This window comes from Syzygium oleosum, unplaced genomic scaffold (genome assembly GCF_021117445.2).
Source record: "Syzygium oleosum isolate NSW1041296 unplaced genomic scaffold, Sole_v2.1 Sole_v2.13, whole genome shotgun sequence".
Classification (NCBI taxonomy): domain Eukaryota; kingdom Viridiplantae; phylum Streptophyta; class Magnoliopsida; order Myrtales; family Myrtaceae; genus Syzygium; species Syzygium oleosum.
The window spans coordinates 9,700,399-9,723,033 of record NW_026607497.1 but is presented as its reverse complement, the minus strand read 5'-3'; the positions used below and the strand labels follow the sequence as shown (position 1 = coordinate 9,723,033).

Sequence of the window (22,635 nt, the reverse complement as noted above, 5' to 3'; positions counted from 1 at the left end):
AAATTCAAGACTTGGATTAAAATAAAAGTCATAAATGAATGACTAAAATGGACGTTATATAAAAAATCAAACTTGAGATCTTAACTCTAGTGTCATGTAAAAAAGGTATTTCTACCGTTGGTTAATCTATCATTAGTAATATTATTACGCAATTAGTCAGGTTTATACTGCGTGAATTTTTTCTGACAAACTCTATGGAAATGGAATAAAAATACGAAATTGATAGTTTCTACAAGATAAATTGCTGATTGACTTTTCAATATTCAAGGAAATGCCTTTGCAATTTGCACAATCAAAATAAAAATTGTTCATCCACTCTCAAGAAGCCCATATCCAATGTGGGAAAGGGCATTGGACTTCCAAAATCAACCTCAGCATCCACATTGACCTCTCTCTTTCTCCTCTTCGCCCTCGTCGTCAAGCTGTCGTCGCTGGACACGGATGGCAAGCTAGGCTCAGCGGACCGACGCTTGCGGCTGACCCTGACAGGCTCGTACTCGGCCGAGCCGATGAGGTGAGGGAAGTTGAGCTTGGCCTTGGACCCCCTCATCTTAAAAGCGGCCCGATCATAGGCCAATGCCGCATCCACGGGCGTCTCGTAAGTCCCGAGCCAAATCCTCGCCCCGTTCTTCTTGGGGTCCCTTATCTCCGCTGCATAACTTCCCCACGGCCGTCTCCTCACTCCTTTGTAATGTGTCTTCTCGACGGGTGCTTGTACCTCACGCTCCACCGTCTCCGGTTTCTTCTCTGTCGCCGGACTAATGCTGTTATAATCAACGGTCGTCACTTCCAAATCAAGTTCTTGATTCGAAACCGAAGGCATCGTCCACCCGGAGTTGAGCACGTCACGCAAAGCGCCATACACCAACATATCCTCCGAGTCGTCGACTTCTAGGGGCAGTTGGCTCCTCCAACTCTCCGTTAGTAAAAGATTGCTGAAGCTCAAACTCCTCGAGTACATGTCCGCATGAGTTGCTGCAGGAGATGCTGCGTTGACAGTATCATCATCATCATCGTCTTCAAGAAGATACTCACAAATGGATTTCAAAACTTCGGATTGATGGGTCTCAAAGGGACTAAAAATTTCTTGAAGCATTTTCGTTTTTGGCTAGAATTTGTAGCTTTGTGGTCACTGGTTTTGGAAGATTTGAAGGGGTGACTTGGCTTCTGAAGAGCGAATAGTTGAAAAGACCATCAAAGTGGGAGCTATATATAGGTTGAGCTTGACAGCTTGACTGGTAATTATTGCAACATATAAATAATTAATTCTTAGCTCCAATTTATTTTAGATCATGCTTCTGAGAAAGTGCATTTAGTGATGACTAACAAGATTCTCAACACATGTTTCAAATGCTCGATAAGAATTTTTTAATCACGAAAGACATGAATTAATATTTTTTTATTTTCCGTTCTCAATTGAAAAAGCCAAGCGTGGGGCACGCTCCGTTTTATTTTATTGGGGAAGGACAATGATGTTTGCATGCTTCTTGTGAGTAAATTAAGGTTTTTAGATCTGATGTGTGGTGCCCTATTGGTCAAATCACATACGCGTTTGACCAAAAAAGAAGGATACAGAGCTGTATTATTCTGCATTCAAATGTACGGATTTTTTTTTAATGTGCTATTAAGTTTTAATCGGGGCTAGTAACCGTCTTAAAGTTACTGAAAAAAGTAAGGATAAGTGTATTCTAAAACTTGTCCAAAAATACAGTTGAGTTTTACAACTTTTAAAAGTTACAATTAAGTTTTAAAACTTGCAATTGGTGCTCCTGGAGCACAAAAAATTTAAAGGTCGCGACCTTAGCAACTAGATCGTCTTTGAGTTTTAAAATTTTCGAAAAGTATAATTGAATGTTAAAACTTAAATTATAGGACTTTTGATGCACTTATCTCTAAATTTATGACCATCAACTTTATTTCAGGTTTGTTGGTGTAACCTACCGAAAGTTATAGGCAGTTACAATGTTTTATTACAATTTACCATAATGGTGACACAGTATATTTTTAGGAAGAACTTCATTTAGTTTGTTTCCTGCCAAAAATCGAACATCATAAATTAATTTTTTTTTTTGCATTGTCATTCTTTGGAATCACTTGGAAAAAAGTCAACAGAAAAGCTTATTTAGATCACCAAAAAACTTTTCTATCCATAAATTTCCAAAAATGATTTTCGCTACTTAAAAGTCAATAAATTTCAATGTTCACACTTTAACTTGATCTCTCCACCGCTGCCATGAGTACCCTTGTCATCCAAACATGTGACCTAAGACCCTAGCGCCCAAACTATAGACCACGACCTCGACATCCATGCCCCGAACCTTGAGTGATGGACCTAACACTCGAGTGCTTACTTCCAGGACTCTTGGATCAAAACCAGGACCTTGAGAGTCTAAATCGCGGCCCAGAGGTTTGGACGCAAATTGACATCCAAACAAACCTCATCACTTGAACATTGGAACTAAGTTCAGATCTAGGACCTTGACCCTTACACCTTGGACCTAGCGGGCAAGACTCGAGACCTAGGCCTAGCATTTGGACAGAAGCAGTCGGACCCCAAATCGTAAATGTGGGACCTAAAACCTTATTGCCAGGTTCTGAATTTTGACACCCAACTTGAGATATGGGGTTGGGAATGGAATCCTAGCCCCAAGAATGTGGATCTCGTAAGGGTCAATGTCCTGTGTCAAGTTTCCAAGGTTGTAAGTCTGATGCCAAGGTCCTAGGTTCGACTCTGGCCGCCTAGGTCCCATATCCAGGTCTAAGCCTCGAGGCCCCAAATCTAGGTCCTAGGCTCGACCTTTATAGTTCCAAGTTCGGGCACCAGGGTCCCAAGTCTAAGGGTCTTAACGTTGTGCACTTTAATCTTGTAAATTGTTCAAAAAACATGTTTAAGTCTTCTAAAATCAAGTGATTGGAAAAAAAAAATGTCTACCTCATTTGAAAGCCCAGGCGAGAATGCTTCATTGTTTCTAAAGTATGCTTCCTTAAAAGAAAAAACTTTTAACATCTAATTTTTGGCCAAAAGAGAACATATACGTGTTGAAATTTTTCTACGTAGTTACTAACTATAAACTTATTCATGTTGATAGTAATTATCACATAAAAAGAAGATGACTACCAATTCTTAAACTTATCATGCAATTATTTGTTTAGTCCTAAACTTTCCAATTTTGCCGATATAATCCTAAAGCAAATTGCGCTAGTCATTTCCGCCAATTTTTGCTATATATGATTGATATAGCGTCCAGTTGTCGCCAGCCATTTTACGTGGCACGCTGACGTTAACAACTTTACATAAAAGACATTTTACGTGAACTGTCATATTAGCATTTCCAATGGCAATTTATTGGAAGGGTTACTTTAAAATTTCGCGCAAAGGTTTAGATTTATAAATTTTAAGACTAGATTGATATTAATATAATAAATTTAGAACTGACGTGACTTTCCCAATAAAAAAAGGTAACTGTTGATTGATCTAACGTGAAGGCATTTTTTTCTCCTCTTTTCATGTGTACAACGAACGCGCATTTAAGTGGGAGTTGGGGACAGGTAAGGTTTTTGGTTTTTCCTCACAAGCCCTAATGAAATGGAATAAAAACACTAAATTGATAGTTTCTACACGATAATTGCCTGACTGGCTTTTCATTGATCAAATATATGGTGTTTGCAGTTTTCACAATCAAAATAAAAATTGTTCATCCACACTCAACAAGCCCATGTCTAGAATGGGAAGGGAGATTGGACTTCCAAAATCCACCTCAGCATCCACATTGACCTCTCTCTTTCTCCTCCTCTTCGTCCCGGTCATCGAGCCATCATCGCTGGACGTGGACGGTGAGCTAGGCTCGGCAGACCGACGTTTGGGGCTGACCCTGATGGGCTCGTACTCGGTGGAGCCGATGAGGTGAGGGAAGTTGAGCTTGGCCCTGGACCCCTTCATCTTAAAAGCTGCCCGGTCATAGGCCAATGCTGCGTCCTGGGGTGTCTCATAGGTACCGAGCCAAATCCTTACCCCGTTCTTCTTGGGGTCCCTTACCTCCGCTGCATATTTTCCCCACGGCCGCCTCCTTACTCCTCTATAATGTGTCTTCTCGACCGGCACTTGTACCTCATGCTCCACCATCTCCGGTTTCTCCTCCGTTGCCGTACCAACGCTGCTATAATCGATGGTCATCATTTCCAAATCAAGTTCTTGATTCAAAGCCAGACCAATGTTGTTACAATCAATGGTTGTCACTCCCAAATCAAGTTCTTGATCCGAAGACGAAGGGATCGTCCACCCGGAATGGAGCGCTTCGCACAAAGCGCCGTACACCAACATGTCGTCAGAGTCGTCGACTTTGAGGGGCAGTTCGCCCCAACCCTCCGTCAGCAAAAGACTGCTGAAGCTTGAACTCCTCGAGTACGCGTTTGCAGGAGCTGGTGTACAAAACGTTGCGTTGACACCATCATCACCATCTTCAAGAAGATGCTCACAAATTGATCTCAAGACATCGCATTGATCGGTCTCAAAGGGACTGAAGATCTCTTGAAGCATTATCGTCTTTGGCTAGAATTTGTAGCTTTGAGGTCACTGATTGTGGAAGATTGAAGGGATGATTTTGGTTTCTGAAGCAAGACTGAATAGCTGAGAAGATCGTCAAAGTGGGAGCTATATATAGAGGTTGAGCTTGCGTTGTGGGGATCATCATTTAAATAGTTTATTTACAAATTCTCAGCTCCAAGTTTCAAGACACTTTGGAGCTTCCAAGAAGTTGCATCTGGTGATGGCCAGAGAGATTCTCAGCACGTTTCAAATGCTCAATTAGACTTCCTTAATCATGAAGGGACACGAAGTGACATAATTTCATTAATTAGAATTCCGTAAAGCATGGGGCACGCTACTTCATATTTTATTGGGGAAGGACAATGGTTTTCAGATCTGAAGGTGCTTAATGGATCCAATTAGCGATGCTTGAGGAAAAAGGAAATTTTGGTGGCGTGGAAACGTGCATAATGTGACAGAAAAAACGAAAAAAAGAAAACAAGAAGCGCAGGTAATGGAAAATTACAAGCAACGTACACGAGATGATATTTAAAAAGTCATTTTCTTTTTTTTATTTCGTGAAAAACCATTTGTAGAAAAATATTTCCCAATTTTGTACTGTTTGACATCATTTGAAAATAAAAGAAATCAACAGAAAATCTTTTTTATGGTCAACAATAACATAGCTACGCATAAGAAAAATGATTTACGCTTCTCAAAGATTGAAATTCAAGGTTTTGGATTCCAACTTAGACATCCCCCACCATGATGATTATCCTCATTGTCCGGACTTAGAAGGTCATTTTACCCTTTGCTCTCTGGTAACTTTGGCCGTGATGCGATAGCATAGACAAGGCCAAGTTTCATGACTTGGAAGGAACTTTGTCTCGTGAGAGCTGCTGCAACACCATGCTGTTTATGCAGAAAAGGAAACACCACCCTGCGAGGAAAACTGTCTTCATGCAATGGACTCGCCCGGCCACGAATTGGTTCGAGTCAAAGATCGATGGCTCGGCTATTGGTTACCCTGGTATCGCGGGTCAGTGAGGTTTAATCGGGGATGCAAATGGCAATTGGGTTTCTGGTTTTACTCGCTTCATTGACCATACCACTAGTTCTGCGGCCAAACTTTGGGCCATTGGAGATGGTATGAAACTTGTTAAGGACCTCCACATCACTCATTCGGAGACGGAGGTGGATGCTCCGCTAATTGTATTGACACTCCTATCAAATTTTTTTAGAATAATCTTGTTTCCGTTTCCCTTTTGAATGATCTTAGGACTTTCCTGGAACATTTCTAGAGGGTTAATCAGGCACGCTTGCAGGGAAGGAAACCGATGTGTGGATAAGCTTTGCTCAGAAAGAAAGGATGCTGAAAGAACCATCTTGTATTTTGTTCGAACCTCCTCCTGATGCTATGTGTCTTTCGAACCTTGACAAAGCTGGGAACTCTATTTCAAGACTTAGACTCTGTATATTGCTCTTTATGTTTAATTTAGAGCCTGCTATTTCCCGGAATATAAGGGAAATTTCACTAAGCATTCTTTGACTTTGTTAGTCACTTTTGTATTGGTAGATCCATAATTAGAAACGGTTTTGGTTTTTCTGACCAAACTCTCAAGGAAATGGAATAGGCAAAACCAAATTGACAGTCTTTGCACAACACGAAATTGCCTGATTGACTTTTCATTGATGAAGAAAATGTCTGTTTTTTTTTTTGGGTCAGAATGAAGAAAATGTCTGGACAGTGCGCACAATCAAAATAAAAACTGTTCGTCCACACCTAACAAGCCCATATCCAAAATGGGAAAAGGGATTGAAGTTCCAAACTCCACCTCAGCATCTGAATCGACCTCTCTCCTTCTCCTCTTCGTCCTGGTTGACCCGTCATCACTGGACGGTGAGCTAGGCTCGGTGGACCGACGCTTGGGGCTGACCCTAACGGGCTCGTACTCGGCCGAGCCGATGAGGTGAGGGAAGTTGAGCTTGGCCTTGGACCCTCTCATCTTGAAAGCAGCCCGGTCATAGGCCAACGCCACATCCTCGGGCGTCTCGTAAGTCCCAAGCCAAATCCTCACGCCATTCTTCTTGAGGTCTCTTATCTCCGCCGCATATTTTCCCCATGGCTGCCTCCTCACTCCTCTATAATGCGCCTTCTTGACCGATGCTCGCATCTCAAGCTCCACCATCTCCTCCGGTCTCTTCTGCACCTCCAGACCAATGGTGTCATTATCAATGGTCGCCACTTCGGAATCAAGTTCTTGATTCGAAACCGAAGGCATCCCCCACCCAGAACTGAGCGCCTCGCACAGAGCGCCGTAGACAACCATGTCCTCTGAGTCGTCGACTTTCAGAGGCAGTTCGCTCCAGCTTTCCGTCAGCAAAAGATCGCTGAAGCTCGAACTCCTTGCTGCAAAAACTGCAGCATTCTCAGCAACATCATCATCCTGAAGAAGATGGTCGCAAATTGATTTCAAGACATCGAATTGATGGGTCTCAAAGGGACTCATGATTTCTGGAAGCATTCTACAGGCGATCAACCAGCTATTGACTTGTGTATAGTTTGTATCGCTGATGATTGAAGGACTACAGTGGAACAGTTGAGAGGATGACCAAAGTGGGAGATATATAAATACATTGAGCTAGCTTTAAAAAATCATAATTTTCAATCATTCGATCTATTTTTTACATTATTAGCTCCCCATGTTGCAGTTGCTGAGAAGTTGCCTGTGCATTGGTGGGGAGATTCTAGTCACATGTTTCAAGTGTTGAATTCCCATTTATTTAATCAACGGTCCATATAGAATAATGTGCTTTTGCCTTTTCTCTATACGAATTTATATAATTAAAGTTATGGGCACGTTTTCTTTGTCTATCATTATAGTGGCAATGACTGGATTATACCAAGGCTTTTGGTAAGTATAGACAATAATATTGGTCAGAAAGATTCTCATATCTCGATAGTTGCCTTATAAATTCAATCGCATATGTATTAAAATATGAATATTTTGGTCGGTGGGGATACAAAATATGGAACGTGGCACCAACAAAACAGAAAACAAACAAAGAATTCAAGGAGGAATGACGAATATATCTTTTATTTATTGTTTTTTTAAATGCGAATGAGAAATATATATATATATATATATCTAATTACGAAAAAGGATTTATGCTTCCTAAAGATTGAAATTCAATATTTCACATCCCAACTTGACCTCCCCACCAACATTATTATCCTCGTTGTCCAAAGCTCGAACGTAGGACTCTAGCACCTAGCTCCGAACCTCGAGGGGAGGACCTAGCACCCTAGTGCTCGAACCAAGACTTTGACGCCACAATTGGGACCCTCGGAATCTGACACGGGATCTTTAGGTTAAGACTCGGACACCAGACCTTATGCTTAGGATTCGGACCTCACGCGGCCAAGCTCGAAACCCTGAGTGCTGGACCTATGAGCCTTAGGTCAAGTTCCAAGACTTTGGAGTCCGACCTAGAAAGGGTTGGACATGGGATGTTCGTGCCCCCACATTGCAGAATAGGCAATGGGATCAGTATCCCAAGTCAAGTACCCCAAGGTTCCAGGTACGACATCAAGGTCATAGGTTCGAATACGAGCCCTCGAGTCTAGAGCCTCAAGGTTCCAAGTTTGGGTACTGGGGTTGGAATTCGAACTTAATTAGATGTCTTGAGTTTGAGGAAATAGTCTTAAGAGGCATACAAAGGTCACCATACCTAGTATGGTCCTTAGGCGCTCCGTCTAGTCATTGCAAAGATTTGCAATGGCTAGACACAGCGCCCAAGGACCATACTAGACATTGGGAGCACGAGATCACTGCCTACTCAAGTCAATCATCGCATGTCAACTTGGTGGGAAAATTACTAAAATAATCATAAACTTAGTGTAATTGTGCCAATTCAGATTTTTTTTTTGGCCAATTCAGTAAATCTATCTAGAATAAGTGTTTATTGGGAAATTTTGTTTGGAGTGATTTATGCTGTTAACTCATCGCTTAACTGTCTACTTTTCTCTAAGCAAACAATACTGAATCAAGGCATGCGATTTCAAAGAAGAAAACATGGAAGCTATTTAGGAAAGCTCTCCGTTTCTCACTTCCAAGAGCTCCATTTATACTAGTCCCGTGATCATTGCTCGGGGCTCTTTCAATTAACGTGCAAATAGAAGGAGACAAAACAAACCCCACGCTCCTTCGTCTCCTTCAATTTCTATTGCCTGTAACATGTCAGATCTCCCATGTGTGACAAAATATAAGTCTTCTTCCTGCACCCCTTCATTTAATGAGGCATGTAAGAACAACCAAAGTGTCCATTTTTGTGCGCCCATCGTTTCATTCATGTTCAGCGGCCAATAGAAGAAGACAAACACGTCCGCTTGCTGATTTCTTCGTCTTCGAGCAGCGCGTGTAGAAAAATTAATGTAAGAACAAACAAGATCAAAGACACAGCTGGGACTTTATTTATTCGAACAGACTTACTCGTTTTAATTTAGATCATGTTTCTTCAACAGATTTAAACTTGAGACATATTTGAATACTATTGTCCGAAGCTTGAACCTAAGACCCTAGGACCTAGCTGAGGATCTCGAGGGGCGGACTTGGCACCCTAGTGCTTGAACCTAGACTTTGACGCCACAACTGGGACCTTGGAGTCTGACTCGGGATCTTTAGGCTAAGACTCGGACACTGGACCTTATGCTTACGATTCAGACATTGCTTGGCCAAACTCGAAACCCCGAGGGCTGGACCTATGAGCTTGAGGCCAAGTTCCAAACTTTAGTGTCCAACCTCGAAAGGATTGGACATGGGATGTCCCTGCCCCCACATTTCAGAATAGGCAATGAGGTCGGTATCCCAGATCAAGTACACAAGGCTCTAGCTTCGGCATCAAGGGCATAGGTTCATATACGAGCGACCAAGCAGTCTAGGTCCTAGCCTCGAGGTTCCGAGTTAGGGCACCGGGGTTGGAGTTCGACCTTAATTAGATGTCTCGAGTATGAGGGAAGAGTTTTAGATACATACTAAGTTCACCTTCCCTAGTATGGTCCTTGGGCGCCATGTCTAGTTATTGTAAATCTTTGTATGCAGCTTCCAAGTTCTAGGGTCTAAGTGCTTGGAACCGAACTTTGGTCGTGGGCCCGACCCTTGTGTCCTAAGTCCAACCACTAGGTCGAGTCTATCTATCACACGCATATTTATGGTTTTTTAGTATTAAGAGTGCAAAAATGAGTTCTACCTCATTTTAAAAGTCCAACCAAAATTATATCCTTCTTCTAAGAATTACTTTCCTTTTCTAGTCATGTCTAATTTTCGCAAAACAAATGGGCCCAAGTAATTTCTGAAATTCTAAATAGTATTTTTAATTTCTAGAAAGTATAGAGAACCCAAACTATCAACAATTTAACATTCTTTTTTGTTTTAATTACCAAAAAAATTCATTCTTTTTCTTTCTGTCCTGTCATTTACATTCTTGTGTTGTTTCCATTATTTCTTTAGAGTCCACTAATGAAAGGCAATTACGAGAGCAAGAGGTGCTCGAAAATGCCTGTCGAATCTAAAAAATATTTAAGTTCGGGAATACGAGATCACTGCCTCTTCAAGCCAATCATCGCATGCCAACTCGGTTTGCATAGACGGGCACATTGTATCATGAAAATACCTAAAAATCTCTTTAGAATTAGTGTTTATTGGGAATTTTGTTTGGAGTGCTTTATGCTGTTAACTCATCGCTTAACCTTTTGCTTTTCCATAAGCAAATATACTGAATCATCAAGGCATGCGATTCCAAAGAAGAAAACATGGTACCAATTTATGAAAGACCAACTTCGAAGCATACATACTGAATCATCACCTTCCTTGCTGCTGATGAGGTCTCCTTAGGGGGGAGTCACGAATGTTGCTAATGATGGTAAAAAAATCTTTATTCTAGGCTGATACCTGGACAGTCTGAGAAGCTCATTTTCCCCTTCGCTCTGTGGTTACTTTGGCTATGTCATTTTCCCCTTTGCTCTCTGGTTACTTTGGCTATGACACAATAACAAAGTCTTTGATGACAAAGCCAAGTGTCGTGACTCGAAGGAACTTTGTCTTGTGAGAGCTGCTGCAACACCATACTGTTTCTGCAGAAAAGGAAACACCATTCTGCGAGGGAAGTTGTCCTTGTGCAATGGACGTCCCTGGCCTCGAACTGTTTCGAGTTGAATATTGATGGCTTGGCTATTGGTAACCCCGGTATTGCGGGTCAGGGAGGTTTAATCCGGGATGCAAATGGCAATCGGGTTTCTGGTTTTACTCGCTACATTGACCCTACCACTAGTTCTGCGGCTGAACTTTTGGGCCGTTGGAGATGGTCTGAAACTTGCTAAAGACCTCCACCACTCATCTGGAGGTGGAGCTGGATGCTCCGGTAACTGTATCGACACTCCCACCAAATTTGTGTATCAATATTGTTTTCACTTCGTATATGAATGATTGTAGGACTCTCCTGGAAGTTCTCAAACGTGTTTAAAATCAGGTATGCTTACTGGAAAGCCGATGCGGATAAGCTTGCTCGGAGAGAAAGGATGCTGAAAGAACCATCTTATATTCTGCTTGAACCTCCCTCCGGATGCTATGTTTCTTTGAACCTTGACAAAGCTGGGAACTCTATCTCCAGACCTAAACTCTGTAAATTTCTCTATATGTTTAATTTAAAACGTGCTATTTTCCGGAAAAAGAAAGAGTAATTGCACTAAGAAAGCTTTTGACTTTGTTATTCCCTTTCATATTGGTAGATCTACATTTAGAAACGGTTCTGGTTTCTGACGCAACACAAAATCGACAGTCTTTGCACAGCACAAAATTGCCTGATTGACTTTTCATTGATGAAGTAAATGTCTTGACAGTGTGTCCAATCAAATTAAAAACTGTTCGTCCACACCTAACAAGCCCATATCCAAAATGGGAAAAGGGATTGTAGTTCCAAACTCCGCCTCAGCATCTGAATCGACCTCTCTCTTTCTCCTCTTCCTCCCCGTCGACCCGCCATCACTGGACGGCGAGCTAGGCTCGGCGGACCGACGCTTTGGGCTGACCCTGACGGGCTCGTACTCCGCCGAACCGATGAGGTGAGGGAAGTTGAGCTTGGCCTTTGACCCTCTCATCTTGAAAGCGGCCCGGTCATAGGCCAACGCCGCGTCCTCGGGCGTCTCGTAAGTCCCGAGCCAAATCCTCGCGCCGTTCTTCTTGGGGTCTCTTATCTCCGCTGCGTATTTCCCCCACGGCCGCCTCCTCACTCCTCTATAATGCGCCTTCTCGACCGGCGCTCGCATCTCACGCTCCACCATCTCCTCCGGTCTCCTCTGCACCTCCCGACCAATGGCGTCATTATCAACGGTCGCCGCTTCAAAATCGAGTTCTTGATTCGAAACCGAAGGCATCACCCACCCAGAACTGAGCGCCTCGCACAGTGCGCCGTACACCACCATGTCCTCCGAGTCGTCGACTTTCAGAGGTAGTTCGCTCCAACTTTCCGTCAGCAAAATATCGCTGAAGCTCGAACTCCTCGGTGCAAAAACAGCAGCATTCTCAGCAACATCATCATCATCCTGAAGAAGATGGTCACAGATCGATCTCAAGAGATCGCACTGATGGGTCTCAAAGGGACTCATGATATCTGAAAGCATTTCCTAATGGCGATCAAGTGGTGATCGACTTGTGTATGGTTTGAACTGTTGATGATTGAAGGACTTGGAGTGGGATAGTTGCGAAGATGACCAAAGTGGGAGACATTATATATATAGGTTGAGCTAGCTTTAAAAAATCATTATCCTCAATAATTCAATTTATTATTATTTAAATAATTGGCTCCCACGTTGCAATTGCTGAGAAGGTGCCTCTGCATTGGCGGTGAGGTTCTAGACACGTGTTTTAAATGTTGGTTTCCCATTTATTTAATCGACGGTCCACATAGAAAAATGTGATTTTGCCTTATCTAGATAGAATGTATATAATATAAAGGTATGGGCATGTTTTCTTTGTCTATTATCATAGTGACAGTGATTATATTATACCAAGGGTTTTGTACGTATAGGACAATAATATACATCAGCAAGATTCTCATATCTCGGTGGGTGCCGTATAAATCCAATCGCATATGTATTCAAAAGGGGAAATTTCGGTCGCCTAGGATAAAAAACGTGGAACCAACAAAACAGAAAACAAACAAAGAATTCATGGAGGAATGAGGAATACATATATTATTGCATTTTTAATTGCGAATGCGAAATATATATATATATCAAAAACGTAAATTAGCATGTGTATTCGTGGAGACAATAATTGAATGAGTAGCACGAGGAGCGAATACATCGGCACGGTCAATGGTTGAGGCAGGAGGTTGACCAATTTGTCTGCGTGTGCTCCTCCAAATTAAAGGGCAAATTTACTAATGTGGGCGTTGGAGATGGAGCTTGCTTTTCACTTTGACAAAGGAGTATAGCCATTCATGTTAAGAGAGATTTCTTTAGGGCATTTTTCCCCTGTTAAGAGATAATTAGAGTATCTGTCTGGATTCTCCGTACTTCTCAAAAATTGGGCATAAATCTCCCTTTAATTATGCGTATCCTCGATTGATAAGTTGCTTCAGATAATCAACTAATAAAACCTATGTACTCTTCATTGCTCAACATCGAAATACACAGAAATCCCGTATTTCTCTCTTCCGCATATCTTGCATCTATAAAAAGAAAATGTAAAATGACAGGCGATTCACGCGAAATAAAATGATCAAAACATAATAAGATGGACTGACGAGGTGGACAACATATGGTCGGTTTCAAACAATTCTCAAAATAACCATGTCGTGGGCTCATTCCCTTTTCCTAAAAATTAAAAAAAATAACTTACAATTAATGGAGTCCTAGCATGTAACGAGGTCACGGTCAAATCGAGGGAATTCGTCCAATGGGAATGCAATTTCTCACTCTCTTCTTAAACATTACAATATAGTTCGATGCTTCGGAGCTGTCTGAACTGTTTGCCTCGTGGGCCCGTTCCGCTTTGGGTTTGACTAAAGCTTCATGCGTCGACGGGGCGTGGCGAAAAGCATGGGCGTGTGGACACGACCCTGCACGCGCACTCCACGCATCTTTCCATCTGCTGAGCCTTCGATTACGTCTGAATTCCAGTTCATCGCCGCGTCTGGTCGGCGGGTTGAGAGGGGCACGTGGTCCCGCCCCGACAGCGAGGTTGTTAAGCTCGGATGAGGATGGCGTGTGCACCTTTTTTCTTAATTAGGTCTTAACAAACGAAGACTAGCAAAAAATAAAAATTTAAACTTATTGTATTTACGTCAATTCAGTTCTAGACATTTCAATTTGGCTAACTGAGTTCTAAACATTTTGATAATTTGCTAATATAGTCCATTTGGCCAGTTTCGGTAGGGAATCGCTGATGTGAACGCCGGTCATCCTACGTGATACGGTCAGTGCTGACGTGGAAAATTTTTGCAAAGTTTTATTAATTTTTCTGACTTTTTTTTATATTTATATTTTACTTTTTCTTTCCTTTTCTTTTCTTTTTTTTGTTTCGTTCTTTCTTCACCGGTCGCCAAGTCTCGATGATGACCGGCGATCGACCGAAGGTGATGACCGGCAAGGATCACCCTCGCCGATCTCAAGCGAGGTCACCCTCGCCGGTATCTAGCGAAAGGTGACCTTGCCGGCCTCGGATGAGGCTCACCCTCACCAAAGGCTAGCGAGGGCGAGACTCGACCTCACCAAGATCTAGTGAGGGGCGACCTCGCCGGTTTCAGGCAAAGATTACCCTCACTGGGATTTGGCGAGGGGTGATCTCACCAGCCTCGGACGAGATCCCGAGGAGGGCAACCCTCGCCGATTGATGCCTGTGGCGATCGCTGGCCATCGCTGAAGCTCGGCGACCAGTAAAGAAAGAATCTCGTTAGCTACTTCCTCATTGATCCGTTCCCTGATCAGGTGCTCTTTCCACATGTGCCTTTATTCATCCATGACTTCTGAAGCTATCCGTTTCTTGGTTCCGGTATATGGGGCCGTAAAATCAGTCCTCTTTTCGAGCCCCCTGTCTTCTCGAATTCATTTCCCTGGTCCCAATCCGCAACTTGGTTTGGCTTCTCAAGGGCAATGTAAAACGAGGACATTTTGTAATTGGACCCGCAGCATCTTGCACTCCTCGAATAGGCTTTGGAGGGCCCATGGGCTCCGTGAGGCATCTTCCATACAACGTGCAAACAGATAAGCTATCACTCATGGAGTTCTTACCCTCAGATCAATTTTTGAGTTCGGTTGAAGCACTTCTCCTGCCCCCAATCAAACACGACAAACCCTCTTTTAGAGCTCGGGTTTCGGCACCCGTGCCCGAGGAGGCTCGGACGGGCTTCGCGAAGCCAGGAGACGATCGTCCCCTTGGAGTCGTGGAGGACGCCGGCGACCGAATCCACCAATGAAACCTTCTAACCTCGAGCCGTTTACGTTCGTTTTCAAGATGCTAGCATTTGACATTGTGTTCGGTTTGAGTCGTAACTATTCCGCACTACCTGCAATTCAAACGTATGAGGTTAGCAAGCTCGTTGTCACAATTTCATTAAGATGCTAGCAGTCAGAAAGTCTCTCCACATGAAGTACGTCATAACTAAATAATATTGCACAAGTCATTCATATGTTCGCTTACTATTGAATCAAATTTATAACCTAGTGAAAAATAGATGCCCTTACCACTCGGTTGATCACCTTGGTAGTGAATGTTCACCAATTTTCCTCCTCTTTCTTGCCCTTCTCCTCCATTCTGTCTTCGCCATGGGTAAGAGCTCATCCGAGCTACCCGCTAATTGATAATGTAGACAAGACTTCAGTGGCCAAGGTCACCATCATGGCCGTCCCTACTCTCTCTCTCTCTCTCTCTCTCTCTCTCTCTCTATGTTGTGATCTCTAATGTGCGAGCAACTCGCATAGCGGTGTTGAAATCGCTCATACATTAGTCATCAATTAGATCATTAAGAGTAGACAACTCGTTCGCATAGCGGCGTTAAAATCGCTCTTGCAGTAGTCATCAATTTGATCATTAAGAGTAGGTAACTTGTCCCCTCCTTACTATTTTATTTCTATCGCATTCTATCTTATCGTATTATATTTTTTTTGGGATAAGGATCTTATCGTATTATATTTTTTTTTTGGTAAGGAGCTTATCGTATTATATTTTGTTCTTCTATATTCAAATAACCGTCAATATGCCGGTCTAGATCGGGGACATGCGGATAGTTCACTCTATGGCCGTAAATCGCTCAAGGTTGTAGTGAACTTGTCCCCTCCTTACTATTTTATTTCTATCTCATTCTATCTTATCGTATTATATTTTGTTCTTCTATATTCAAATAACCGTCAATATGCCGGTCTAGATCGGGGACATGCGGATAGTTCACTCTATGGCCATAAATCGCTCGAGGCTGTAGTCGAGGACACACACATTTTCCGTTACACACGTTGTCCACACGGGGGGATTTGATCATTAGGCTCAAATAAGTTATGCGGCTTAATATCAACCTTTTGGTGCATCAAGTACGTAGACACAACTTTAAATTCATGCCATGAATTTGAAGGATCATAAGCTTTGAAGTTCAAATGTAAAATACGAAAATGATACTAAAATTATTGGTGCAGTCATGTACTAAAACTTCCCGCGAATATGCATTTTGAGGGAGTTATAAAGCTCGATAGAAGAAAAGCTTGTCCGAGATCTGAATGATCCAATACAAATCATGTTAATCTCATGTGGTGGCCTATTAAAAATCAATGGCTATGATTGCACCCGGTGTATAAAAACTAGCCTACAAGAATTTCTCATCCCTTAGATCAAATACCCAATATTGCAGTTTTTTGTTCATTTTTCCTAAATTTGTCTCTCAACAAAATCTGACGTGGCAAGTCGTAGATTTTGGAATGCCTAATTGAATTTGGATTTGGGACTAGAGGTGGCAAATGGGTCACGTCAATTTCGATTCGGTTAATTTCGGTTTCACGTTCTATACCTTTACAATTCATTTTGATCTATTTCAAGAGTAGGTCGTGCTAGATTTGAATATTTTCAGGCTAAGCAGTTTCTTTTTGTCTGTCCCTCAATGCGGTTTGGTTCGGATCATTACTAGTCCCAAGTTCTCTCGAGGTTGGGTTAGTTCAAATGCAAGTTCATTTCGATTTCGGTATCGGTCAAGGTAGCAAATCGATGAATTAGATCAATTTCAAATTAATCAAAATCAATTACGAGTCATATGAGCACACAAGTCATTTCGATTTGTAAAATTTCGGCACAGATTTCGGGCTTGCATCGGTTCGAGCCACGTCAGGTTTTAGGTCCATTCAAAATTCTTCCTTCTTTCGGTTCCGAGTTGGGCCGGATTCGGATAGTCCGATGATTCGGATTCTCCGGGTTCGGGTTATATTACATAGGGTGTGTTGGGTCGGGTTTTCGGACGGGTCGTCTCTTGCGGGTTTCGCACGTGCGGGTCCGACCCAAATCCGTCTTCTACATCTCCACGAATGCCCCCGATCGTCCTCCTCCGAGGAGACAGAGAGAGAGAGAGAGAGAGAATGGCGTCGCCTTCTTCTTCTTCTTCTTCAGTGGCTGCGGCGGCGTCGGCGTCGGCGGCGGCGGAGGAGGAGCTGACGCTGACGGTGAAGTGGAGCGGCAAGGAGTACACAGTCCGGGTGTGCGGCGACGACACGGTGGGCGAGCTGAAGCTGCGGATATGCGAGCTCACCAACGTGTTGCCCAAGCGGCAGAAGCTCCTCTACCCTAAAGTCGGCTCCAAGCTCGCCGATGATACCCTCTTGCTCTCTCAGATCCCCCTTAAGTCCTCCCTCAAGATGACCATGATTGGGTCGCTATTCTCTTTCTCCATCTCTCTCTCTCTCTCTCTGAAGCTTTAGACTTTCTTATCATTCTCTGTATGTCTTGGATTCTTGTTGTCTAAAATTTCTTGGATTTGGAATCTTGGTGCCATATGGGGTGATGGGTGGTTGGCTTTCCTCGTTTTTTCTTTAGTTTCAAGTTTAGGAAATCTTTTTTGGGTCAGGATCGGTGTGGTGGTGTCTGTCAGATGAACTGTATGCTTCAGAAGGGTGGTTTCCTTTTTTGCCTCAAGGAATTAGACTGCTTTGTTCATGAAGTAATGATAATTTGAATGAATGCTGAAGTAGCGGAGGACGCCGAAACTTAGATTGGGGAAATGTCTCTTTGTTGTCTTCAGCAATGGAAACAAATTATACTGCCTAACGTGCGCCTACATTTGGCCTGCCCTGTTTACCGCCAACTTTCTTCTACTCTATATCATAATGTCGGGCCGGTCCCCTAAGCTAAGATTATGTTTGATGAATATTTGGAGTTTTAGTTCACTGTCACTAGCAAACTGTTTCATCGGATAGTGTTGTCTTGTCACGGTACATGGAGAAGCATCATGTAGCAAAGACCAGCCTGTCTGTAGTAAATTTGATTTGCTAGACCCCTAAGCTACAATTTTGATGATGGATATTTGGAATGTCAGTTCAAATATCACATTGTTTCATTAGATTATAGAAAAAAGAAATGATGTGTTTCACAGTACATAGACAGGTCTTTATGTAGCAAATTCGATTTTATCATTTGACTCACTGCTGGATGGCTATTTGTTTCTGTTTGCAGGACTGTTGAAGATGATCTTATCATGGATGAAGTGGACTCTCCTGAAATAATCGATGATTTTGAGCTTGGACAAGATGATGTTGTTGACATCAAAGATAAAGAAGTCAATAAGCGGAAGCTGAGAAGACGGGTAGATCAGTACAAGGTCAGTTTTCCCCCTTTTAACCATGATATTTGAACTATGTAAGAAGACCTGTCTGTTGCGAGTCAGTGTCATTTGTCGTTAGGCATATGATGGAGTCGAGATTTCTTCTTCTCTGAAAGAATCTCTTCGATGCATTTCCTTTTTTGTCTGAGGCATAAACATTTCAGTTTCACAGAAGTTGTTTAAGTTATCTCTCCTTATTCCTTAGCTGGTGATTAAGCTTGTGTTATCTTTTCGGATGGAAGAACAAACAGTTTCCTTGAAGAGACATGAGACATGGTTTTCGAGACACTATTAGGATAATCATTGGATCATTTTTTGTCTAAATTGTTGTCTGAGAGGAAATGATATTAGTTAATTGAAATTCATCGCTTATTTTCTGAAGAGAACTAATACAAGAAATGTGTGGTGTGTTTACTGAGTTAAATCCAGAGCCAGTGTTATAAAGACGAGGTTCTGTATGTGAAGACTGATGTATGATACTTCTGATCTCCATTTTGAAAGGAGCGAGGATAACTCACCTATAGATTTATAACCGTTCTATATTCCTTTGAATTTTAGGGTTGAAACTCAATGGCAAGGCAGCTTATTGTTACCAAAAGTGTAACATGGATATTCAAATTGCTCTAAAAAAAGTAGCTTTCTGCTGCACATTGTTGGTGTGCTGATTATTTTATTTTATATTTTTGGTAGAAGTGTGCTGATTAATTGATTTGTCATATCATGCAGATCGAACTTCGAAACCCTTGTCGTCAAGGAAAGAAACTGCTTGTTTTGGATATTGATTATACTCTTTTTGATCATCGGTCCACAGCAGAAAATCCTCTTCAACTGATGAGACCCTGTGAGTAGTCTGCATTTTACACACTTACAAATTGTGATCTTTGCTATCTAGCTAACTGTAAACCCGTACATGCAGATCTTCATGAGTTTCTCACAGCTGCTTACGCAGAGTACGATATCATTATATGGTCTGCAACCAGGTATGGATAATCTTGTTTCTTTATTTGATCTTGGTTTCATGGTAAAAGTATGAACGACTTTTCCGTTTTGAATGTCCTTTCCACGTCTTAAGATTATTTTTCTGTGTTGCTGGTTTATTATCTAGAGTAAATTGTGCGAACCCCTTCTGTTTTGGTTAAATTGCATCTCTACTCTGTTTCTGAAAAGCAAAGTTATACCTTTCACTCCCTAGCACAGGTTCTGTCACTCTACTTATTCTGTTCTGTTGCATATAGACTTAATTTACAACCAATTGCACTCATTTCAAGCACTTTCTGAGGCAACCGGACTGCATTTTCCTTAAATACTAAAAAAATGAAGAGATAACTAAGCATCTTTGTGTGGGGACAGGTCTGTTTTTTCATCATAGAGGTATAGGATGTGTAATTTGTCCAAGCTCCACCTACTGGGGGTTCCTTTGTAATTTTTCGTAATCTTTAAGGTTATGCAAATTGAAATGCCCCTTCTCCAAAGGTGCTATGAGAAATTCGTTTCAGAAATATCATGAGATGGAATAGCAAACTTTTAGTAGGAAACTAACAGTTGGATACCTTGTTTCTAATAGACTAATACTTCTATTTTCTTTCTGTAGCATGAGGTGGGTTGAGCTGAAGATGGGACAGCTAGGGGTACTTGACAATCCTAATTACAAAGTTACAGCACTTTTAGACCGCATGGCAATGATTACAGTACAATCAGATTCACATGGAATCTTTGATTGCAAGCCACTTGGCCTAATATGGGCTCAACTCCCAGAGGTATAGCTTTTATATATTATATTGGCAGATGTTCTTGGTAACCCAATGAAATTGCTTCATACGTCTCCTCTCGCAGGAGTTTTTTGTTTTTACCAGATGTGGATGTACATATATAGGCACACATGTGTATTCGTCTAACATAAATGTGGTTATCTCGAGAATAACATACACAATAGAATTTGTTCTATGAACGTTTTATGCACACATTTGTTGATAATAGCCTAAAACAAATTCGTGGCTTAAACCGATCTGTTTGAGATTCTTTCACTCTAAACTTAACATGCAAATGATTCTTGAATGTAAGTGCTGCACTTCGTCATACTCCTGGGAATCAATTGGTTTTCTTCATGGTTGAGACTGTCATGACATAGGTATCAGTTCACTTCATATGGGGACAATGTGGCGGTATCCATGCGATAAACGTAATTCTTAGCCTAGAAAATCAGTGCGATGACCTCTCTGCCTTGTCTCATATAGGTGCTCTTTCGTGGCACATGCATCTGTCCATGAATCAGGTAGCATTTGGCATTATGTGCTCTATTCACCTAGCATTTGGCATTATGTACTCAAGAAAAGTATGCCTCTGCCATGACCTTTTATTATGGCATTATGTTGTGTTGTACTTTCACATATATAGAAGTTTTATTTGGTTCTAAATATCATAATTGTTACTGACTTTGCGCATACCTCTAATTTTGTATCTTACAAATGAGAAACATTAGACATCATCTCAAAAGTCAGTAGATACAGAACTATTACATTCTCGCAAAGAGTCCTTACAACAGTCTCTTGACTTGTCAGTATTACAGTGCAAAGAATACCATAATGTTTGATGACCTTCGAAGAAATTTTGTTATGAACCCTCAAAATGGGTTGATTATCAGACCATTCAGAAAGGCTCATTCAAGCAGAGACAGTGATCAAGAACTTGTCAAGCTTACTCAGTACTTGCTTGCCATTGCGGACCTTGATGACTTTAGTTCCCTTGACCATAGAAACTGGGAATTCTTCAATGAGGACAATGCCAAAAGGCGCCGGCAGACATGAAGTCAAATCACAAGCTCTTGCATTTCTAATATGCATATTTATGCCTTATCTGGTATGGCCACCTTTTTCTCTCAAATACATAATACTAAATTATGAGTACCAAAGACGACAATACTTCATTGTAAATTGCCGAAATAAAAATACTAATCTTGGTTGTCATACGGACTCAAATTCAATACATTTCTTGCTGTGAATGTGCTAAACTAGTAGTGACAACTGCCTATTTAATTAGTTGACCGTGGAACATGAATGAGAGTATTCATCTTGTTTTCTCTTTCAATGGTGTTGCAGGTCGTGACTCTTTGGGATTCATGTCATCACCTCCAAAACTTCGGCTTTGTTGATAGATTGGCATGTTCTTTCTGAGAAAATACCTCTTTTCATTTCTGGGACGTCAATGCTGGCCAATTTTTTTGGATGTCGTTGTCAACCATCACATTTCTGGGGTATCAAATGCTGGCTTGTATGAGGATATTAGACAATATAATCAGCCCCTTGGAAGTGATGTCAATTATGTGTCGAAATGGCACTGCAATTCTACCTTACTGTTGAAAACCCCTTGATTTTGGTGGTGATGGTCTTGATGAATCCATTCTTATACATAAAGTCAAAGCGCGTGCACACATGCGCATGTGCTTTTGTGTGTATGTGGGGGTGTTCAGTCAAAATACTTGTACCATATTTCTACTAGTCCTTTTGCCTTCAGAGTTAGCCCTTCTGTTCCTCATGGAGGCTATGAAGTAGAATATGTGCATTATTTTTCCTTAAACTATTTTTACCGGTTTCATTCTGGCATTCAGATAATCCTTCTGTCCTGTTTCTTATGAACTCCACTCCACTGTATAAGAATGTGTTGCTCCAGAACATTTATTTTTATAAATAAACAAGATGTCTGATAAGCTACAACAGGAAATACGGGACAGTGTAGTGCAGCGGCAATTGAAGTGCATATAGTAGCCCCTGCACGCTGGAGAGGCGTTCCGAGCGAAGCATCTTTCTGCAATGGATTGCCCTGTAGAAACATGTATGTAGGAAGTTAGGAACAGCTATAATCAGCATTGATGCGGCTTTCAATCCTACCTCAACTGCAGGTAGATGCCAGATAGTATAGAGGGTCTGCGTTGGGAAGTTGATACCTTTGTTGTTCTTACTTTTGCTTTATTTGCTTTGATTTTAAACATTAAATTCAGTAGTCGGTTCATCTTTATAAAAATAGGAATTGCTTTTGAAATGGATGTCCAAATTCGGTATATATCATCAGCTATTCGGAAATAGATCGAATTAAAGCACTCCTAATGGTGGACTTTGCATGGTAAGTAGTCGTGGACGGGAAGCGATGTGGTTCGAGAGCGACTGTCTCAGTCGGAGTCGTGTTAGTCACTGGTATCAAGCAATTGCTTTTGGCAAAGCGTTTGTAGAGAGCTAAATAAGTCGGGTGTAATGCTAATTTTGCTT

At 41.7% G+C, this 22,635-nt stretch overlaps 5 protein-coding genes across 5 annotated transcripts; 1 reads left to right on the top strand and 4 right to left on the bottom strand.

Moving 5' to 3' along the window:
• Positions 1–292: 292 nt before the first annotated feature.
• Positions 293–1,096, bottom strand: LOC115694636 (ethylene-responsive transcription factor 13-like). The gene has a single exon (XM_030621724.2). The coding sequence runs from the start codon at positions 1,094–1,096 to the stop codon at positions 293–295; it is 804 nt and encodes a 267-aa protein (XP_030477584.2).
• A 2,516-nt stretch (positions 1,097–3,612) lies between these two features.
• Positions 3,613–4,741, bottom strand: LOC115694635 (ethylene-responsive transcription factor 2-like). The gene has a single exon (XM_030621723.2). The coding sequence runs from the start codon at positions 4,535–4,537 to the stop codon at positions 3,680–3,682; it is 858 nt and encodes a 285-aa protein (XP_030477583.2). The 5' UTR covers positions 4,538–4,741; the 3' UTR covers positions 3,613–3,679.
• A 1,110-nt stretch (positions 4,742–5,851) lies between these two features.
• LOC115694637 (ethylene-responsive transcription factor 13-like) lies at positions 5,852–7,292 on the bottom strand. Its single transcript, XM_030621725.2, has one exon. The coding sequence runs from the start codon at positions 7,048–7,050 to the stop codon at positions 6,283–6,285; it is 768 nt and encodes a 255-aa protein (XP_030477585.2). The 5' UTR covers positions 7,051–7,292; the 3' UTR covers positions 5,852–6,282.
• Positions 7,293–11,364: 4,072 nt separating this feature from the next.
• On the bottom strand, positions 11,365–12,262 carry LOC115694633 (ethylene-responsive transcription factor 13-like). The gene has a single exon (XM_030621722.2). It carries the CDS (start codon positions 12,201–12,203, stop codon positions 11,433–11,435), a length of 771 nt encoding a protein of 256 aa, XP_030477582.1. The 5' UTR covers positions 12,204–12,262; the 3' UTR covers positions 11,365–11,432.
• A 4,851-nt stretch (positions 12,263–17,113) lies between these two features.
• Positions 17,114–21,984, top strand: LOC115694627 (ubiquitin-like domain-containing CTD phosphatase). The gene is made up of 7 exons (XM_030621718.2): positions 17,114–17,428; positions 18,229–18,373; positions 19,103–19,217; positions 19,293–19,356; positions 19,968–20,133; positions 20,935–21,232; positions 21,472–21,984. Exons 1-6 carry the CDS (start codon positions 17,139–17,141, stop codon positions 21,178–21,180), a joined length of 1,026 nt encoding a protein of 341 aa, XP_030477578.2. The 5' UTR covers positions 17,114–17,138; the 3' UTR covers positions 21,181–21,232; positions 21,472–21,984.
• Positions 21,985–22,635: the final 651 nt, after the last annotated feature.

Coding starts and splice junctions, on each gene's coding strand:
- LOC115694637 (XM_030621725.2), bottom strand. CDS start 7,050: ATGCTTCCAGAAATCATGAGTCCCTTTGAGACCCATCAATTCGATGTC.
- LOC115694635 (XM_030621723.2), bottom strand. CDS start 4,537: ATGCTTCAAGAGATCTTCAGTCCCTTTGAGACCGATCAATGCGATGTC.
- LOC115694636 (XM_030621724.2), bottom strand. CDS start 1,096: ATGCTTCAAGAAATTTTTAGTCCCTTTGAGACCCATCAATCCGAAGTT.
- LOC115694633 (XM_030621722.2), bottom strand. CDS start 12,203: ATGCTTTCAGATATCATGAGTCCCTTTGAGACCCATCAGTGCGATCTC.
- LOC115694627 (XM_030621718.2), top strand. CDS start 17,139: ATGGCGTCGCCTTCTTCTTCTTCTTCTTCAGTGGCTGCGGCGGCGTCG. Junction 19,357..19,967: donor ATTATATGGTCTGCAACCAG/GTATGGATAATC, acceptor TTCTTTCTGTAG/CATGAGGTGGGTTGAGCTGA. Junction 20,134..20,934: donor TATGGGCTCAACTCCCAGAG/GTATAGCTTTTA, acceptor TTGACTTGTCAG/TATTACAGTGCAAAGAATAC.